This window comes from Macaca mulatta, chromosome X (genome assembly GCF_049350105.2).
Source record: "Macaca mulatta isolate MMU2019108-1 chromosome X, T2T-MMU8v2.0, whole genome shotgun sequence".
NCBI classification, from domain to species: Eukaryota; Metazoa; Chordata; class Mammalia; order Primates; family Cercopithecidae; genus Macaca; species Macaca mulatta.
The window spans coordinates 136,476,867-136,498,087 of record NC_133426.1 but is presented as its reverse complement, the minus strand read 5'-3'; the positions used below and the strand labels follow the sequence as shown (position 1 = coordinate 136,498,087).

The window sequence follows — 21,221 nt, the reverse complement described above, 5'->3', positions numbered from 1 at the left end:
CGAGACTCCATCTCAAAAAAAAAGAAAAGAAAAGAAAAAAGAAAAAATGAAAGGATTTGATTCCCCCAACAACTTTTCCAGAACAGGGGCCTTTGCACACAGCCAGGGAAGTGCTATATGAGGCATAATCCTGACGCTAATGCTCACCTTTTCCTCCCACCAAAAATAGAGCCCTGTGCACCCTAAAGGGATTCTTCTTCATTTTCTGCCCAGTTGGACTCCACTAGGGGAGGATGAAGACAATTAATCGACAGAGGGTCTAGTCAAGCAAATGCTTGGGGACAAAAAGCCAAAAGCATTTTAAATACCTCGGCCAGACAGCAAAGTAAAAAAATTAAAATCAGGGCGGGCATGGTGGCTCACGCCTGTAATCCCAGCACTTTGGGAGGCTGAGGCGGGTATATCACGAGGGTCAAGAGATCAAGACCATCCTGGCCAACATGGTGAAACCCCATCTCTACTAAAAATACAACAAATTAGTTGGGCATGATGGTGGGCACCTGTAATCCCAGCTAGTTGGGAGGCTGAGGCAGGACAATCAGTTGAACCTAGGAGGCGGAGGTTGCAGTGAGCCAAGATTGTGCCATTGCACTCCAGCCTGGTGACAGAGCAAGACTCCATCTCAGAAATAAATAAATACATACATACATACATCAGAAGTCCATGTAAATATATCTAGGTGTAGGGGCTGAGGAGGTAGAACAGTGGAGGAAAAAGTTTTCCCAGCCTCCAGTCTCCATGCTCGGGTGCTCCCTGCAGCCACCCTACCAGCCTACCCAGTGGTTCCTGGAGATTTGGCAGGGAGGCACACAGGCATGAAAAATGAGAGCCAAACACTCAGTCCAAGGCATCCAAACAGCCCGAGGTTGGCTGCACAACATTAGGAATGTACTAAATGGGCCGGGAGCTGTAGCTCACGCCTATAATCCCAGCACCTTGGGAGGTCAAGGCGGATGGATCACTTGAGGTCAGGAGTTGGAGACCAGCCTGGCCAATACAGTGAAACCTACCTCTACTAAAAATATAAAATTAGCCAGGCATGGTGGCGCACACCTATAGTCGTAGCTACTCAGGAGGCTGAGGCAGGAGAATCACTTGACCCTGGGAGACAGAGGTTGCAGTGATCTGAGATCATACCACTGCACTCCAGCCTGGGTAACAGTGAGATTTGTCTCAGAAAAAAAAAAAAAAAGTACTAAATCCCACTGAATTTTTCACTTTATTTTTTTTTTAATTAATTATTTTTTGAAACGGAGTCTCGCTCTGTCACCCAGGCTGGAGTGCAGTGGTGTGATCTCGGCTCATTGCAAACTCTACCTCTTGCGTTCAAGCAATTCTCCTGCCTCAGCCTCCCGAGTAGCTGGGATTACAGGCGTGCACCACCACGGTCCAGCTAACTTTTGTATTTTTAGTAGAGACGGGGTTTCACCATGTTGGTCAGGCTGGTCTCCAATTCCTGACCTCAAGTGATCCACCCGCCTTGGCCTCCCAAAGTGCTGGGATTACAGGCGTGAGCCACCACACCCGGCCTGAATTGTTCACTTTAAAATGATTATGCTAGGTAAATTTTACCCCAATTTTTAAAAAAGTCCCTGAGTGTTGTCCTCTCACACAACCTACAAACAGCCTTTGGGCCTAAGTGCCCCTGCTTCTTGAGAGCCTGCTGACTCCCACCAGTGCCTGCCTCCCTGGGGTGGTAGGCCAAGGTCCCAGGCTGCCTTTGCATGGAAAAGAGCTGGTGTACTTTATAGCAACCCATTGGCTCCTGATTCCCATTATTAAGCCAGTTCCATGCCCATAAATTGAGCAAAAGGTCTAAATGAAGACTGGGCGTGGTGGCTCACACTTGTAATCCCAGCACTTTGGGAGGCCAAGGCGGGAGGGAGGATGGCTTGAGCCCAGGAGTTCCAGACCAGCCTGGGCAACATAGCAACACCCCGTATCTCGACAAAAAGATAAAATACAAAATTAGTTGGGACCGGTGGCACACACCTGTGGTCCTAGCCACTTGGGAGGCTGAGGCAGGAGGATTGCTTGAGCCCAGGAGTTTGAAACTGCACTGAGCTATGATCGTACCACTGCACTCCAGCCTGGGTGATACAGCGAGACCCTGTCTCTAGTAATTTTTAACAAATCTAAATAAAGGTGCTCAGCCAGGACAAGTTAGGAAGTGCTGGAGTCTCTAGCCTTGGCAACACAGCAAGACTCTGTCTCAAATATATATAGACACATATACATACACACACACACACACACACCCCACATATCTGAAATACTAGAGTTAAGGAAAGTCTCCTCTGGGGTTGGGCGCGGTGGCTCACACCTACAATCCCAGCACTTTGGGAGGCCGAGGAGGGCAGATCACGAGGTCAGGAGATCGAGACCATCCTGGCTAACACGGTGAAACCCCGTTTCTATTAAAAATACAAAAAAATTAGCCGGGCGTGGTGGCGGGCGCCTGTAGTCCCAGGTACTTGGGAGGCTGAGGTAGGAGAATGGCGTGAACCCAGGAGGCGGAGGTTGCAGTGAGCTGAGATTGCGTCACTGCACTCCAGCCTGGGCGACACAGGGAGACTCCATCTCAAAAAAAAAAAAAAAAAAAAGTCTTCTTTGAATTCTGCAACATAGACTGGCATTCAAGTTAGTTTCAGGAGGTGTCAAAAAGCTGGCTAGCAGAAGTTCAAGACCAGCCTGGCCAACACGGCAAAACCCTGTCTCTACTAAAAATTCAAAAATTAGCCAGTCATGGTGGCAAATGCCTGTAATCCCAGCTACTCAGGAGGCTGAGGAACGAGAATCGCTTAACCCAGGAGGTGGAGGTTGCAGTGAGCCAAGATCACGCCACTGCATTCCAGCCTGGGAGACAGAGCAAGACTCCATCTCCAAAAACAAAACAAAACCAAAAGATAGCTAGTAGTTGGGATGAGGAGACAGAAAGATAAGAGAAACATGTTTATTTCTCTCTCTCTCTCTCTTTTTTTTTTTTTTTTTTTTTGAGACACTGTCTCACTCTGTTGCCCAGGCTGGAGTGCAGTCACCATACCTGGCTAACTTTTTAATTTTTTTTTTTTGCAGAGACAAGGTCTCCGTATGTTGCCCAGGCTGGTCTCAAACTCCTGGCCTCAAGCAATTCTCCCACCTCAGTCTCCCAAAGTGCTGGGACCACAGGCATAAGCCACTGCACCCAGCCTATTTCTCATTTTTTAACTACTTAAAATGGTCTCCACATTCCAACTCCTTTGGGGTTTTGGAGAAGGGATTGGGGAAGCAAAGAGTTCATCTGCTTACTAAGGTGGTCAGAGTGGTATTTAGATCTAGGAGCCCTGAGAGCCTCAGGACAGCAGTTTCTAGCCTAAGGAGGCCTCGGGACTAGACCAGTTTCTCAAAGACAGAGCTGTGTGTGGTGCCTTTGTCATATCAAGATGTCTGGATGCTTGCTGGTCTCAGATTTTCCTGGGAATCCAGTGGAGTGCAGATAGCACGTGTATGTGTCTAAGAGAGAGTGCATGTGTGCACAGCATGTGGGAGGGAGCCACCAATGGTGGCTTGCCCCGAGCCCTGCACCCCTAGGGATGGTTCAGCTAAGGGGAGCAACAGTCACCACTGGCCCAGGACAAATGACTGAATGAACATTCCAAGGCTGCTCTGCCTCTCAAGGACAGGGGCTTGGGAACCCAGAGCTGGAGGGAGGGAAAACAGAAAAGGCAGCCATCCTGTCCCCGGCCTGGGAGAGGCTAGTCAGGCTGTACAGGCCTGAGGCCTGTGCTCCAAGGTTTAGTCAGCTCAACTGAGACGTGGGTGGAGGCTGGCTGAGCAGGAGTCAAGATCTCCCACAACAGCCTCCCATTAGTCCCCCTCACCCCCTATCTAGTCCTCGCCTTCCATAAGAGCCTTTAGTTAGGTCCTCTTTGTTTCTTCCTCCATTATCAACTACTTAACCTTTGTCGGATAAACAAATGAGCCCCTGGTTGGGAGCCTGGAACCATATATCTGGGGGTGTAGTGGTTCGGGACTAACTAGGGCCAAAGCCTGGGTGAGAAGAGGGAGCAGCCTTGGGCCAATCCTTAGTCCTGTTGGCTCCTGGCCAGAGAGGGGTTCTAACCATAATACAAACACTGCAGCCTCCAAGGAGGTTCAGAGATAAACTCCCAGCTGCTCTGCAGCTCAGGCAGTCTGAAGAAGTCACTGTTAGAGCAAGGGCCAAACTGTGATGTCAATAAGAGGCGGGGTTCCTTTATTCAGAGGTCAAGTCTGAGGAGATTCCTACTGAGCATGCCCAAGCTAGTCTCCCCTCCTTCCCTCCTCCCCCTGCCCAACTCAGTAGAGCTATCTAACTGCAGACAAACAGCTGCTATCCACTAATGAGAAAATAAATGCATGTTGGCTTGTGGTCCTTGCCATGGGCCTCAACACCAGACACTTTCCAGAAGGGGCAGGTGAGGGAGGAAAAGAAAGGAATGGAAGAAAGGGGGACCCTGGGATGCAGAGGGAACACCACAGTTCCCACAGGCAAGGGCTGTAAAGAATGAAGCTTCGGGAAGCATCCCAGGGGTTCTACTTTGATTACAAGCAAGAAATTGCAAACACATAAGCAAAATGCTAAGTATCACTTCGTTGCAACTGACATCCCATTCAAAGCACAGGTCAACACATTCTGTCCCCCAGCTAGGTCTGCTAGTGGGGCTGCTGCCCTCACACAGAGGCCCACCCTAGATCCCTATCTACGAAATAGTTCCCTGTGGGCTCCCAGGGCCCTGAAGAGGATGCACACATTTGCAGTAAGGGGATAAGAGGAAGTGGCCTTTGGACTTTTTCAAGCAAACTGAGATTCTTGAGATCTTTGAAGGAAAGCAGGTGAAGAGTGCAGATGGCCCTCATGGGAGCTGTTCAAGGTGGAAGGAGATGAAGAGGATGTCCTCACAAGTTCAGGAATCAGAGGCTGGCCCCAAGGACAACAGTGTCAAGTCTGGACCACACTTACCACTGAGAAAGCGCTTCATGGTGTCGCTGCTGGCCAGCTTCATGGCTGTCTGACCCGAGTAGGTAGCCAGTGTGGGATCGGCCCCATAGGACAGTAGGAGCCAGATGGTCTCCAGGTTGTCGTTGACCACCGCGTCATGAACTGGCCTATGGAGGTGATACAGGATGAGGATAACAGGGCCCAAGTGGGAACTGGGGTGTCTAGACTTAAGGCTACCGCACCAGGGGAAAACACTGAGCTGACCCCAGGTAACCTTGGTGTAATATGGTTTAAGACTTAGGACAGGGGAACCACCTGTAGCCTTGCCACTCTCCACTACCATCTCCCCAACTCCTCCTCTGTCTGCACCCCCTTTTCCTCCCTTCCATTACTCTCTCTCTGACGTTCCCCCGACATCTTGGGACAGTTCCCATGGCACAGTGGAGCTCTATTGGTAGTTGTGGAGTTCACTAGAGAATGGGTCCTTGACCTACAATAGAGTTCAGGCAGCTGCAGGGAGCCGGGCGCGGTGGCTCACACCTGTCATCCCAGCACTTCGGGAGGCCAAAGCGGGTGGATCACTTGAGGTCAAGAGTTTGAGACCAGCCTGGCCAAAATGGTGAAACCCCATTTCTATTAAAAATACAAAAATTAGCCAGGCGTCACAGCGGGCACCCATAGTCCCAGCTACTTGGAAGGCTGAGGCAGGAGAATCCCTTGAACCCGGGAGGCAGAGGTTGCAGTGAGCCAAGATTGTGCCACTGCATACCAGCCGGGGCAACAGAGCGAGACTCTATCTCAAAAAAAAAAAGGGGGGTGGGGGGCAGCTGTAGAGGGATACGAACTGCAGGCCCTGGGTGACTCCCTGAGAGCAGAGATGAGCAGAATGGTTCCACACGCCAGGCAGAACCCAAGTGGAGCCCCCTCCTGCATCTGCAGCTCCTGTCTCTAAGTTGCCCAGGAAGTAGGCTCTCTGGTAGAACAGAGGAGAATGGGTACAATTTCTCCAAGACACAGCAGGTATATTTTTCTTACAGTGTCTAGAGATCAAATTTTAAAAATCAAATCTGGATATTACCCTCAGGTCAACCTCCCAGTTCCTACTCTGTCTGAGACAGGTCCCCCACCAGGATGAGTTGAGGGAAGGCCGAGTGGTCTTCCTGGTGACAGCTGCACATGATGCGATGATCCCTAGACAACCGCAGCCTCCCCTTAGTAACTGATGTGGTCTGACCATCTGGGAACTAACTCATTGGCTCCTGCCCTAAACTGGTTCCCTCTCGAGCCTATAGAAGTCTTTCCAAAACTCCTCCTGTCAAGGCCTCTCTGCAACTCACAGTCTGGTGTGCTACGAAGGTTCAGGTTGAGGCAAGGTCTTTATTTTTTTACTTTTTATTTTTTATTTTTTTTGAGACGGAGTCTCACTCTGTCACCTAGGCTGGAGTGCAATGGTGTGGTCTCAGCTCACTGTAACCTCCGCCTCCTGGGTTCAAGCAATTCTCCTGCCTCAGCCTCCTGAGTAGCTGGGACTACAGGCGCGTGCCACCACACCCAACTAATTTTTGTATTTTTAGTAAAGATGGGATTTCACTATGTTGGCCAGGCTGGTCTTGAACTGCAGACCTCATGATCCGCCCGCCTTGGCCTCCCAAAGTGCTGGGATTACAGGCGTGAGCCACCATGCCCTGCCAGCAGCAGGCAAGGTCTTTTGAGAGAGAGGCTGAGCTGGGAGTGAGGGCAGGACTCGGGGGAGATGTAGCCCTCTTGCCTCGTGCCGTCCTGCGCGCTGCAGTTCACGTTGGCCCCGTGCTCCAGCAGGATGTTCAAGATGTCGGTCCAACCCCGGGAACAAGCCTCATGCAGGGCTGTGTAGCCAGCATTGTCACGGTGATTCACGTCCTCACTGTCTTTCTGGAGGCAGTAGAGAACAACATCCTGTGGGGACAGGGACAACTCCATGAGCAAAGAGAGGGCTAATTCTTGAACTTATAGAACCCTGAGACTCAAAGCTCCCCAAATATCTGAGGAGTCTCAGAGCCTGCTCTTTATAGCAGGGACACACCTCAAAATCTTTCATTAACAACATCAGTCCTGAGCCACTACTGCCAGCGCCCCAGCTCTGGGCTGTTTCCTTGGCAGCAGAGAGACTTTTTTTTTTTTTTTTTTTTTCCCCGAGACAGAGTCTCACTCTGTTGCCCAGGTTGGAGTGCAGTGGTGCGATCTCTGCTCACTGCAGACTCTGCCTCCTGGGTTCGAGTGATTCTCCTGCCTCAGCCTCCCAAGTAGCTGGGACTACAGGCGCACACCACCATGCCTGGCTAATTTTTGTATTTTTAATAGAGACGGGGTTTTACTATGTTGGCCAGGCTGGTCTTGAGCTCCTGACCTCAGGTGATCCGCCCACCTTGGCCTCCCAAAGTGCTAGGATTACAGGCGTGAGCCACCGTGCCTGGCCTGGAAAGACATTTTTTTATGGCCAAGGACACTCATCTGGGTGGTGGTATTTGAGGTGAGGTCCTCAGAGAGGCTGACCTGCCCACCCAGAGCTCAAGCACTCAGATCTTGACTCCCTGAGCCTGGCAAGCCAGCCCCAGACCAGGGAAATGAGATGTGGTGGACAGCACAGTTTCTGGTGGCAATTCAAGAATAAGGAAGACAATTGTTTTAAGGACTATCCCTGGATGCGGGTCTCGGCAGGACCAGTGTTCAAGCCAGGACAGTCAGTTCTAGCCCTCCCCTCAAATCAGGGTAATCCAACAGGCCAGGTGCAGTGGCTCATGCCTGTAATCCCAGCACTTTGGGAGGCCGAGGCGGGCAGATCACCTGAGGTCAGGAGTTTGAGACCAGCCTAGCTAACATGGCGAAACCCCCTCTCTACTAAAAATACAAAAATTAGCCTGGTGTGATGGCAGGTGCCTGTAATCCCAACTACTCAGGAGGCTGAGGCAGGAGAATCCCTTGAACCCAGGAGGTGGAGGTTGCAGTGAGCCAAGATCGCGCCATTGCACACCAGCCTAGGCGACAGAGCAAGACTCCATCTCAGAAAAAAAAAAAAAAAAAAAAAAAAAGGATAATCCAATACTGCCATTCATCCACACTTTAATGACTGCCTTCCTTGGGTTGAGATGATGAAAGGACTACAGGTGGGACCCCAGGGACTTGCAGCACCCTAGCTAGCATGGGCTGAAGCTGGGTGAACGAGGTGAGGAGGGGAGAGGCCGGCAGCATTAATGGCTGCCTGGCTTTCCAAACAATGGCCCCACAGCTACACCACTGCCAGTCCTCTCTGGGGCACTGGGGAGATGGGCCACTCCACCTTTCTGCCTGACAGCTCACAGGCTAGCTGGCTAGAGTGACTGTGTGTGCAGCCTGTGTCGGGGGTGCTGCTGCCTGTATATAGAAACTGTCAAGCTCCTTTACCTGGGAGAAAGCATAAGGCTTCCCACCCTCCTCACCAGTGCAGATGTTTGCCTTTTCCCCAAGGCCTAAGAGGGCTCCTTCCACCCTCCCTGACAGGCTGCCTTAGTGCTCCAGCCCTGTCCCATTGGCCCCTCCGATGGTTTCCTGTTTGCTGGTTTTGCCCAGGGTACAAGACAATTAAATTAACCTTGACGGCAGGGATTGGTCTTCATTTTTGTTTTAGGTCTCCCTTGGCAGCTATCCAGGCACCCACACTAGGTGCTTATGAAAGATGGGCTGCTTGCCAGTGAGACACTGTCACGTCAGCTCCCCAGGGCTGACCAGTCTGGCTGGGAGCGTGGCTGGTGTGAAACAAGTCAGGTATAGGGATGGAAAGCCTTAAAACAAAAGGTACACTCTGTAACTAACCCAGCAACTCCACTGCTAGGAGCAAACCCTGAGGAAATAATCCATATGGTAGGTAAAGATACACACTCAACAAAAAGTGGGGAACAATGGAAACGTCCAAGGTGTAACTGAATTATGGTGAATGAGTCAGTCTTCCACCTACCCCGGCACTTGGGAATCAAAAGACCTTGGTTTGAATTCAGACTCATATACGTAGTAGTTGAGTGATCTTGGACATATCATTGAACACTGCAAAGCCTTGATTTTCTCACCTATAAAATGGGGATAATAAATCTACTCCCTCGGCTTACTGTGAAGATTAAATAATATAAAGTAATCAGGCTCTTAACATGACAAAAGAAGTGCTCAATAAATGCCAGCTTCCTTTCTTGCCTTTTTTCTAATCTATAGGGAAGTAGTATAAGGTGGGGTTAGCTCAGCCTCGCCCCTCAAACATGATCCTGGCCCCTCTGAGAGGCAGAAATGAGGGGAAGCTGGAGGAGGAGATGAAGAGTGAGCAATAAATCACCCCTTGTTCCTTTCTGAGTTGGGAAACCACCATACAGAGAAATTCAAGACAACGTGGATATCCAAAAATTGCGTTCCTGGTCTAGGAATATACTGCATGATACCGTTTCAATTGCATTTATCCCAAATTGACATTCAAACAAGTTTGCATTCTCACACACTGAGATCCGAGTGATGAGGGGCAAGGCAGTCCCAGGGCAATCTGGGGTGTAGTGGGAGGCCAGCCTGGGTTCAAGCACCAGAAGAGCCCATGGAGAAAAGCTTCTTCATAGATGCTCAGACCAACGGCGCCCTGTGGTCGGTGGAGAATTCCCTTACCTTATAGCCAAGACGTGCCGCCCTCTGCAGGAGGGTCTCACCAGCATTTTTGTTCACTATGAGCCGACGTGCCTCTGGGGGGATCTGCCGGGCTGTAGGTGACTCCGAGGCCTCCTCTGAGCTGGCACTTCGGGACTTAGAGGGTGTACATGGTTCTGTGGGTTTCACTGGGGTGGGAGATTTGGGAGATCGTGTCTTCTGCTGGCTCCAGCGACCTTTGCCCTGGAAAGCAGAGATGCAGTCCTAGGTCAGGTCAGGCCAGGCAGCTTATCCATCCACCAGGGTCATCACTGCCTTCAGCGGCCAAGGCCATCTCACCTTATCTGTGTCCATGCTGTACTTTGCTTACACTACCCCAAATGGCCAAGACTACTGTCAGGTTTGAGGCCAGAGGCTGGGCCAGGCGCTAACCATGTGAAGTCTCTCCAGGATCAACACAGGTTCCCATGAGTTTCTAGCCGGTGGGGAGATATGAAGAGGCTCAAATGCTCAACCCCATAAACCAAGGAATGCCACGGGAATTGTAAATCAGAGATTGAGGGGATATCCCAGCTTCTCTCAAGACTCTGCATGCCTTCTTTACCTGCCTCAATCACCATTTATTGAGGCTTTTACAAGTCCTGTCTGTAAATAGGCAGAAGCAAACTCTGAGAGTGAAGAGAAATGAGACAGCTATCTTTTTTTTGAGACCGAGTCTCACTTTGTCACTGAGGCTGGAGTGCAGTGGTGTGATCTCTGTTCACTGCAACCTCTGCCTCCCAGGTTCAAGGGATTCTCCTCCCTGAGCCTCCTGAGTAGCTGGGATTACAGGCATGTGCCACCACGCCCAGCTAATTTTTGCATTTTTAGTAGAGACGGGGTTTCGCCATATTGGCCAGGCTGGTCTCGAACTCCTGACTGCAAGTGATCCGCCTGCCTTGGCCTCCCAAAGTGCTGGGATTACAGGCATGAGCCACCATGCCAGGCCAGCTATCTTTGACTAGTCACAGCTGCTAAAGCTTCACACTTGTAGCAAAAAACCTTCCTTCCACATCCAGCCCTCACAGAATGTTCCCATCTTCCATCACACTGTGTCCCCATATCATACTCAGACCCCCCTGGGGTGGCAGAAAGATCTAACGCAGACCTGGGTTTGAACCTTGTCTCTGCCATCCCCTAGCTACAAGATCTGGGGCAAGGCCCTCCCTCTCCGAGCCCCATTTTCTTCCTTGCAGGGTCTCTGAGATAATGAACAGGGAACAGGGTAGGTGCTCACAAAACACTAGGAGAGGCTGGGAGTGGTGGCTTATGCCTGTAATCCCAGCAGTTTGGGAGGCTAAGGCAGGCAGATCAGTTGAGGGCAGGAGTTCAAGACCAGCCTGGTCAACACAGTGAAACTCAGTCTCTACTAAAAATACAAAAAATGAGCTGGGTGTGGTGGTGCACGCCTGTAGTCCCAGCTACTCGGGAGGCTGAAGCATGAGAATCGCTTCAGCCCGGGAGGGAGAGGTTGCAGTAAGCCAAGACTGCAGCACTGCACTTCAGCCTGGGTGACAGAGTAAGACTCTGTTTCAAAAAAAAAAAAAAAAAAAGAAAAGAAAAGAAAAGAAAAGAAAGAAAGAAAAAAATGCCAGGCATGGTGGCTCACACCTGTAATCCCAGCAATTTGGGAGGTTGAAGCGGTTGGATAACCTGATGTCAGGAGTTCGAGTCTAGCCTGGCCAACATGGTGAAACCCCATCTCTACTAAAAGTACAAAAAATTAGTCGGGAGTGGTGGCAGGTACCTGTAATCCCAGCTATTCCAGAGACTAAGGCAGGAGAATTACTTAAACCTGGGAGGCGGAGGTTGCAGTGAGCCCAGATAGAGCCATTGCATTCCAGCCTGGGCAACAAGAGCGAAACTCCACCTCAAAAAATAATAATTAATAAATAAATAAAAGAGATTCTCAACCTGGAGTTGATGCTATAATTGGATGAAGCTTTGGGGGGCACTGGGAGAGGTGGCATACTTTGCATGTGGGAGAGACAGGAATCACTGGGGAAGGCCAGAGGGTAGACTGTGGGAGTCAGCCTCTAAGATGGCCCCAATGATCCCCTGATCTTCATGCTCTTATGTACCCTCCTCCTACAGTAAGTAGGGCTGACCCGTGTAACCAACAGGAGACTGCAGAAATGACAGTAGGTGCCTTCTGAGGCTAGGGTCTAAAAGACACTGTGGTTTCTGCCTTGCTGTCTTTTGGATCACTCACTGTGGGGAAAGCCAGCTGCCGTGTCCTGGGGACCCTTGAGCAGCCCGTTGGAGAGATCCATGGGGCAGGGAGAGGAGGCCTCCTGCCAACAACCAGCATCAATATGCCAGCCATTCGAGCAAGCTACCCCAGCAGTAGATCCTCCAGTCATGCCCTCAGAGGAATACTGCCCTGGCTGACACCTGACTGCAACCTCACGAGAGACCCCAAGCCAGGTCCAGCTAAGCCCCTGAATTCCTGACCCCAAGAAACTGTGTGAGATAACATATGCTTATTGTTGTGTAAAGCTGCTAAGTTGTGTAGTCATTTGTTATACCCCAATAGATAACTAGTATTTCCGACTTATCCAAACCCCTCAGAACATCAAGGTCTCACTTCAATCCTCTGTCTTCTACCATATTCCACAACACTCTAGGCCCTCTTCCTCTGTGTAGCCAGAATACCAAGTCTGAACCACGTAATCTGATGCCTCACTTTTTTCTTTCCATCCAGTTTCATGCATAAGTCTCACCTCTCCTGCTAGATTTTAAGCTCCTTGGGGACAGGGTTCATATTGTCATCATTTTTCTGTTCCTTACAGCACTTAACTCAGGGCTGGACACATTATTATTATTATTTATTATTTTTTGAGACAGAGTCTCGCTCTGTCACCCAGGCTGGAGTGTAATGGCACGATCTCGGCTCACTGCCTTCAAGCAATTCTCCTGCCTCAGCCTCCCAAGTAGCTGGGACTAAAGGCACCCACCACCACGCCCGGTTAATTTTTGTACTTTTAGTAGAGACAAGGTTTCACCATGTTGCCCAAGCTGCTCTCAAACTCCCAATCTCAAGTGATCCACCTGCTTCAGCCTCCCAAAGTGCTGGGATTACAGGCGTGAGCCACCATACCTGGCCACATTATTACAACAAATATTTGTTGACCTGTTTCAAGCCAGCTGTATACAGAGCCCTGGATGGCCAGAACAGTTGCCTAAAAAGATATTGAGTCAGGGAAGGAGCAGTAGAGAAGAGAAGATGAGGGCTCAAGGCATTTGTTTCCTCTGGTTAATCCCAAGACAGCGAGAAGCCATGATCAGTCCCCATCCTGAAAGGGCAGAGAGGTATAAGCCTTAGCAGGAAGGCACTAGCTATGAGGGTACAATGCTGCTTTATCTCCAGGAGGATAGAGTGTACAATGGCAGGACTGGAGGATGCTGGGTAAAGTACCAGGGTTTCGCTAAGCCAAGCCAGGAACCAAAGGGTGACTCTCCTTTCTGGGGGCCAAAGCTGCCAGAAAGCAGCAGCGAGGCAAGTTGCCTGGGAGGGGGAGGAGCAAGAACAAGTGGGGGGACCCCTCCCCCCTCCTTCCCCCTGGCTCTGAGCCCCTGTGGGAAGAAGCCCTTGGCCAATGCCCCGCTTTTAGTGTTGCAGGAGCGTTCCCCGCCCTCCCCCACCCTTGCTTCCTGCTACAAAGCCCCATGCCATGGGGGCAACCGGAGCAGGTGGTGGTGGCTGGGAGAGAAAGGAAGGTGGGAGGGAGAAAGGAAGGTCATGGGGAGGGGCAAAAACCTCTCCAGGAGAACACTGCAGCAGACACACTGCCAGGCAGAATAACCAGACAGAAGCATGTGAGTGTGCTGCTGAATCTTGGGCGCTGGTTACCTTTGTGTGGGCTGAGGCCATCCATCTGAGTGTCTGGGGAGGAACGGGGGAAGGGGAGGGGAAGCAGGAGCCTGTGACGCCCACCTTTTCCCAGTGCTGCTTGTGGTGGCGGCATTTTCTGTCCAACTGCCCCCCTCCCCCAGTGTCTCCCAGATACAAACAGAAGCCACCCAATTCAGAGCCTGAGAGACATATGGAACGAGCCAGGGATCCAGAGGCAGACAGGCCTATTTCACATCCCAACTGCATCACTCAGGAAACCCAGTAACCTCACACCAGTCCCTTAACCTCCTTGAGCCTCAGTTTCCTCACTACAAAATGAGTATAATAAAGGTGCCTACCTCCCAAGTGCCACTGTGGGAATTAAGAGCGATAATGTGAATGAACTGCTTGGCACAGACCAGAGTTCCCTGCTCTTTCCCTGGGCCCCTGTCCTCCCACTCTGGGGGGTCAAGGGAATGAATGTTGCTACCCTGCCATGCCATGCTTCTATTCCCTCATTCTTGCTTCCGTCCGAAGCACAATGATGCACAGCAACCCTCGGAGAGTACTTTATGGTTATCAAAGCCTGTCACAGACATTGCTTCCTTTGTTCCCCCAAGCACCCTTATGAGACAGAAAGGGCAAGAAGCAGCAGCTCCATTCTTCAAGATGAGGAAATAAGCTTGAGTCTTGTCTGAGCTGGAAAGAGGTTCTGGGAGGGGGAAGGGGAAAGGAGAGGAGACGAGCACCTGGGGCTCCCACCTCTTGCCAGTGCCATTCGGGGATCCCAGTAAGAATCATGACCACCAAAGCGCTAGGCGTGATGGCTCACGCCTGTAATTCCAGCACTTTGGGAGGCCAAGTCAGGTGGATCACTTGAGCTCAGGAGTTCGAGATCAGCCTGGCCAACATGGTGATTTTTTGCATTTTTGTACTAAAAATACAAAAAATAGCTGGGCGTGGTGGCGGGCGCCTGTAATCCCAGCTACTCACAAGGCTGAGGCACGAGAATCGCTTGAACCCGGGAGGCGGAGGTTGCAGTGAGCCGAGATCGTGCCACTGCACTCCAACTTGGGCGACAGCGCATGACTCTCTCTCAAAAAAGAGTGAGAGAGAGAAAAAAAAGAAGAATCATGACCACCAAAACAAGCTGAAGATGGGCTTTTGTTTTTGGCTGTCAATGACAAATACATATTATGAGTATACATTTGAACCTGGACCCTCACTTCTCTCAAATGTAAAGTTCACCCAGGTTGAGGACTGATTTTTTCTAAGGTTACAACATGCAACCTAACACCAATGGCATGAACATCAGACCCAAAAGAGATGTTGATTTGGGATGAGGGTTTTAGGAATGCTTGCCTGGCCGTTGATTGGTAACTGCCCACTCACTGCCTCCTATGCTTCCATGAGAAGCTAACGAACTGGGGAGCAGGGGAAGGGAGAAGTAGCTAGAATCTGGGCCCCAGTGGAATTCCTTCAGCCTCACCCTCAATCAACCTTTGTCTGGACCTTACAATCCTTCCTCCTACAAGTTGTTTTCTACCTTGATTGACTCAGAATGTCTCATGATTGGTTTCCAGTAAGTTAAACCCAGACAAAAGCTTCTTGATTGGATGTTAACAAGCTACTCAGGCTAACATCCTGCCATATTCTTTAATTCTTCCTTAACTCAAAGAAGATCTAAAGATTGTAGAGGAAAAGTCATCATGGGCCAGAACTTATAGTTAACTATAACTTTAGTTCCCATTCTTCAAATCCACCCCCAACCCTTCGAGAACTAGTTTGAGAATGCCTTACTAAATATGGGTTAATTTGATCCTCCCCATATCCCCCCATCCCTCCCTCCCTCCTGCCTCCTCTGCCCACCTCCCACACACACACCTTATACAATACCCCTTGATGGCTACGCACCTTTACCTCTTCTGAGACGGTTGCCATGTGCTTGGTCTTGCACTTTCGTTTTCCTGATGGCTTTTCTGAATTTTCAAGGCAGGCTGGCTCCTCCAGGTTATTTGGGAGGAAACCATTTGGTGAATCCGAGATCCCCTGGGCTTTGTTGGGCAAGAGAAGGTTCCTGTTCCTGAGGCGGTGCTCCAAACTTTGGGAGGAGGAAGTCTTCTGCTTACGGGCCTTTAAATCTGAAGGCAAGAAACAGGAAAAGAACGGACGTCAAAGAAATGGAACACAGAAAAGCAATGCCTTCCTCTAAGATGAATCAGAGGACTTTGGGGATTAGAACTGCAGTGCAAAGTTGTATAACTATCAGCTATCGATATCCAGTGCAGTCCTGACTATTCCACTAAATGCCTCTTGAATGAACATACCATACCTCAACATCGAAGTCCCTCCTCTACAAGCAGGAGACAGCTCCCAGCCCTGCCAGCAGGGGGCGGCCCATCTGGCTAGCCCTAAGATGAGGGTAATTTTAACAGGATTTTACCCAGAGCAAATCAGAATTTCTTTTCACTTTTTTCCCCATTCCCTTTGTCTCTTTCTCCAGTCCCATATGAAAGCAAATCTGGCGGTCCTGCTGACATTAAATATCAAGTACATGGGGAACAGGGAGGAAAAGGTAGAAGGCTGCCTTCATGGCCTCAGCTCTACTCACCTGACTGTCCCATTTGTCACTCTCCGAGGACACAAAAATCAAAGCTACAGGAACTCCCTGAAACTAGAAGGTACCATGAGCCTACTTAGCTGGCAGTCAAGGGCAGAAACCTGCTGCCCTTTCTGGGTGAAAATCAAGTCACTGGTGTCACTAGAACACACCAGCAACATCTCTAATTTAGCCACAGCTTGCTGAACAAAGCACATTCTAATTTCAAAAAGGCCTGCCGGGAACTCCATTATCAAGAGCTTCATCCCACAGGGTCCGTCCTAACCCTGTGTGTAGGGGCGACTGATTGTGTGTTTAGCCTCATCTCTCAAGATTAGTGCTGCTTGGCTTGGCCGTCAATTGTGTGATTGGCTGGGCTCAAGTCCTAATTGCTCTGAGCCTCAGTTGCCATATCTGTAAAATGGGGAGAATATAATCTACATCACAAGAGTGGTATGAGAATGAAATAAGGTAATACATGCAAAATCCCTTTCAAAAAGTGTTATAACAAGTAAGGCATCATTATTCTGTTATTTAAGCACAAGCTCTTGAGGTGGACCCATGCCCGTGTGTTTTCCTCCCCACGAAATGAACACCATGCCTAGCAATTAGTGAAATGAAGGGACTGAGATTGAAGAGTTCTCAACTCGCCTCCCCCAACCCTGACATGGGCTCTCACATGTGACATTGCCAAAGGCAGATCCAGATGTGGGAGCCATCATTCCAGCATGAGGAGTTGGCTGCAGCTTATGTACAGTTCCTGGAAGGCCAGCTGTCATGCCACCCCTTTCTCCCAACTAGCCTCAGCCCACTAGTGGGGCCCCATAGCCTGTCCAGGAATTGCATGCAGTACTACATGGTCTCTAATAGCACTTCCAATCAGAATGTTCTAAACTCGGGCTTTTGATGCAACACATTTGGGCTGAGACAAAAGAGGAAGGAACAGAACCATGCCTTGTGAGGACTCCAGGAAACATGAAGAAGTCGTATTACAGTGTTCAATGCTACAGGCAAAGAAACAGCCCACCTTGTTTATCCAGGGCAGGGCAGGCTTGGGTGTTTATTCAATTACAGAGAAGTGAAGGCTTTATAAGTAGCCTACAAAGGACCAGACAGCGGAGGTGGCAGGTGTGTGAGTGGAAGTGGCTCTGCCTACCTGCTCTGCGGGTCAAGAAGGGACATAACCAAAACCAGGATGAAAAGAAAGTCAGGAGGCTCAGACAGAAGTGTAACCTGCCTCATTTTGGCCTTTGCCAAATTCCTGCACGAAGATGCCATCATCAGATCTGGAGGAAAGTGACCAGACCACGTGCCAAATCCAGCTGCCTCAATGCAAAACCCTTAGACACATCCATGGAGGAAGAATGACCTACGTTCCAACAACTGAAGCTCCCCCCAAATCAAGTAGGATGCCTTGATTGGTGGTGTTCTCTGCATTACTGGAGGTGTGTTCATGAAAAGGCTGGCTGGCTACCTGTCAAGAATGCTGTGGAGATCTCTATCTCTGCATTGGGTGGCAAACTGGACCAGGCAACCTTGAAGGTCCTTCTGGTTCCAAGTGCCAATACGTTCCACAGGAAGCTTCCATGCTAGGAAACCAGGTGCCATTAGAGAAGATTAGGTGATACACAAAAGCTCCTCTTCATCCTAACACAAGTGGCTGAGGCCAACAGCTTGACAACTTATTCCTGATCAATCTATTATTGCTCTAGCAGAAGAAAGAGAAAATTGTTCCCACTCTGTCACATAGTTGATGAAAATTAGCTCAATTACTCTCTTGAACGTAGAGATGGGTATCATATATATCTCCACTTAAACAGAGCCGGAAATGAGGTTAAGCCGTCTTTGCATTATAGCAAACCTGGAATCTACTACCCACTCAATATGAGGTTATTCAGTTTTAGCTAAAAAGGAGACAGCGGATGTTTACTGGCAGCTCAGGATGAATACATTATAGGAGGCAATCAATTGCTGCTTCCAGGGTAGAGGTCAGAGAACGAGAGTGAGAGACAGAGGTGTTCTTATAAAACCCAGAGATGTGCTTTTTGCTTATTTAGAAATCCACTATAGGAATGGGCCTGAACAGTACTCAGTGGAACATACTGATACTAGCGTCTTGTGACAGTCTGTGCCTCCAGGATGGTATATCACAGCATTTGATGTGATCAGAGAAAGCCTGGTTTTCTCTTTGGGCTGCCTGCCTTCTTAACTCAGGTCCAACAAAAATGATGCCACTTTGGGTCACCTCAAAGCTTCACTCAGTCTCTGAATAATCACTGTGGCTTTAACGGATAAAGCAATGCTGTGCCCGTTTCTACTTGAAGTTCTTCTGTTGGTTTGAAGAACCCACTGTACTTCTTTTTAGCTTAGAGGCTGCAAGTATCCCAGGAAAGGCAGCCGATGCCCTCTGTCTTCTTGAACCCAAGATTCTAGGAGAGAGAACCCGTCCTCCCAAAAGACTCGACTCCCTCAAGCCAACCAGAGAACTCCCTGGTATCCAGTTGTCCCATGCCAAGGATGTCACCGTGGCCTTGCCCACAGGTTCAGACTTCTATAAGAAACTGGAGGGCTTGGGCCTTCATGTCCTCTGCTCACCTGCAGGCCAATCCGAACTCATTCAGTGTCAACCCAAAGCCAAAGGCTGGGAGCTGGAGTTGAGTGACCCCCTCTGGCAGCTGGAGATCATAGCACCGGGTTTCTCTGGGTCCCGAAGCCTTTGGCTGGCGTAGAGATGCCCGAGGGTTCCCAGAAGCCAAACAGGCTGCGGCGACAGCAGAGCCCTGGCCAGCCTTACCTGCTCTCCCTTTCCGCCGCTGCTCATCTTCTTGCTCCGTCAGGTACTCCCCAGTCTGATATTTTCGGCTCTTCTGCCGTCTTCGTTTCTTCCTCTTCAGCAGGCCCTCCTCCTCCTCTTCCTCCTCCTCCTCATTGGTGTCCCACATTTGCCGGGCAGCCTCTGTCCTCCAGGGCATTTCTCGGGCTCGCCACAGGTGCCTTCGACCCTGGCTCAGCAGAGACTTGTCCTGGGCATGGTGGCTGCGATACTGGGTGTCCCGTTGGGTCTTTCTCACCTTTCGACGCTTAGCTGGGGTGGGGGTTACCTCTTCTTCTTCTTCTGTGGGGAAGACTTCCTGGCTTCCCATGTCACTGTCTGCCATGCCAGCAAAGGAGCTACAGATGCTTCCTGTGGACGGGATGTACAGAGGATGGTCAGGTACTTCTTCAAAGGACAAAGCATGGTGTCGAAGTGAATGCCCTGGACTAGGAGTTTGAAGGTCTGGGTTCAAGTTCAGGCTCTGCCAGTAATAAGCTGTACCCTTCGGGAAAGTTCCTTCAGTGCAGTCTCCTCATCTATAAAATGGGGATACTGTTCTCCCCTTACTGACCTCACAGGGCTGTTTTGAGGCTCAAATAAGATCTTTCACGCATATGTGCTTTACAGAGTCCAATATACCAGACAACATCAAGTATTAAAAACATACACCCTTACTCATCCACGTTACAGTGTTACCTGAATTCACACCCAAAACGCTTGCTTAGCTCTTATAAGGTGCCAAGTATTTTGTGAAGGGCAGGAGAGGGCCACAGGTCCCTGGGAAATCAGGGGCTAGGAGAGGGCAATTGGGGTCTCAGACAGGGCAAGGGAGGACATACTCCTTTTGTGGCACCGCCAATCTTGGGGACAGAGCCACCCAGGCCAAGCAGAATCATCACAAGAGAAAAGTCTCAAGAAAAGCAAAGCAAGAAGGAGTCCCTTTCCTGTGATCTGTGAGAGTCTGGTTGGGTCACGCCCAAATGCACCCAGGCACGCCCACTTCCCTTAAATTGACCCCACCTCCTCCTGACTTGCCAAGAGTTCAGGGGTGGAGCTTCCTCCCAGGCGCCTCCCTCCACCGGGTTGTAGCTGTTCCTCACTGCTGGACAAGCGCTTCCCCCTCCTCCCCCACCACCCCAGGATGGATGATACCTTTCCTGCCTTCCTCAGCCACCTTGCCAAGAGGACATTTTCTCTGTCCACTCTTTCCTTCAACTCTGCTAACAACAAAAGTACATCCTAAATTGGCCTGGTTTCACACTACAGGAGATTTGACACCTTCCTCCTCGGAAGCAGCTGTGAGATACCACCATCTTTCTCCCAAGGCCCAGCTATTAACTCAACAGTCCCCAGACCCAAGCAAGGTCAGCAGAAGAAAGAAATGGTTCGAGGCAAATAGAGTAAGTAGCCCTTGACCAAAGCTTCAAGTTAGTCAGACTGCTAAAAGACAGCAAATAACAGCATACTTTCCGTTATATAGGCCAGGCAAAACAAAGTGCTCTGGTTAATCTAATATTCTGGTTAATACAGAATCATCATAGAGATCACAAAGGAATCACCAATTTCCAAAGAATCAAATACGGTACAATGTGTTTAACACTAAAATAGAACTGGCTGTAATGTAGTCGCTCTTTGATAATTCAGAGGACACTTCAGGATTTTGCAAGGCCTCCAGGCCATCATTATGAGCCCCAATTACCACCTCACTTGCCATGTGCTAAGGTGCTAGTTAATAGAATGTCAGATAACTGAGTTTACACTATACCTTGCTTCCCCATTCTATCCAATTTGCATGGAAATTGGGTGAATGGGGCAACCATCTCCAGCTCTGGATACCAGTGTGGAGGCTAGCAGAAGGTAGTGGTGGCTAGAAAGGGCTAGCTTCTTTTAGTCCCTGGAGGTTGACCAATACAAATTCAGGGAGCCAAATGTGATTCTGCCAGCCCTGACGATTCAATGACTTTTCCAGTTTTGAGGATGCCTGTCACACAGGGCAATAAGACCAAGGTCAAAAGTTAAAAGTCTGTGCCTGAGATTGGCCCCAGTAATGACAAGGTGCCAAAGCTTGGAGTTGAACAGGCTTTCCTGAGTGGCACAGGCCTTACCTCTTTCCACCATCAGCTCCCAACAAGAGATGCCAAATCCCTGCTCTGAAAAGTTGAACAAATAGTCCTCAAAGTGGGCAATATTTGAGGACTCTTTGTCCCCTGCCCCCACCCAGGGCTCTCTTATCTCTGCAAGGAGCTGGGCATTGTGGCACAGCGAATCAAATTCCCAACTCGACACCTGGGCCCATGGTAAAACTGCTCAACCAGATTTAGATCTCTCTTTTCATAGAGGA

General features: G+C 49.8%; 1 protein-coding gene across 19 annotated transcripts in view; it reads right to left on the bottom strand.

Annotated features, from left to right (window-relative positions):
• The window catches only part of BCORL1 (BCL6 corepressor like 1), a 78,105-nt gene that overhangs the window by 13,246 nt on the left and 43,638 nt on the right, over window positions 1-21,221 (bottom strand). For 13 of the 19 annotated variants that reach the window (XM_077989583.1, XM_077989590.1, XM_077989591.1 and 10 more), the window contains 5 exons: window positions 18,860-19,249; window positions 15,381-15,607; window positions 9,614-9,835; window positions 6,729-6,895; window positions 4,982-5,127 (listed from right to left, as the gene is read on the bottom strand). In XM_077989583.1, coding sequence (XP_077845709.1) covers window positions 4,982-5,127; window positions 6,729-6,895; window positions 9,614-9,835; window positions 15,381-15,607; window positions 18,860-19,249 — 1,152 coding nt within the window. The remainder of the gene's footprint in view (window positions 1-4,981; window positions 5,128-6,728; window positions 6,896-9,613; window positions 9,836-15,380; window positions 15,608-18,859; window positions 19,250-21,221) is intronic. The other 6 variants (XM_077989596.1, XM_077989593.1, XM_077989594.1 and 3 more) reach the window with 1 other exon arrangement.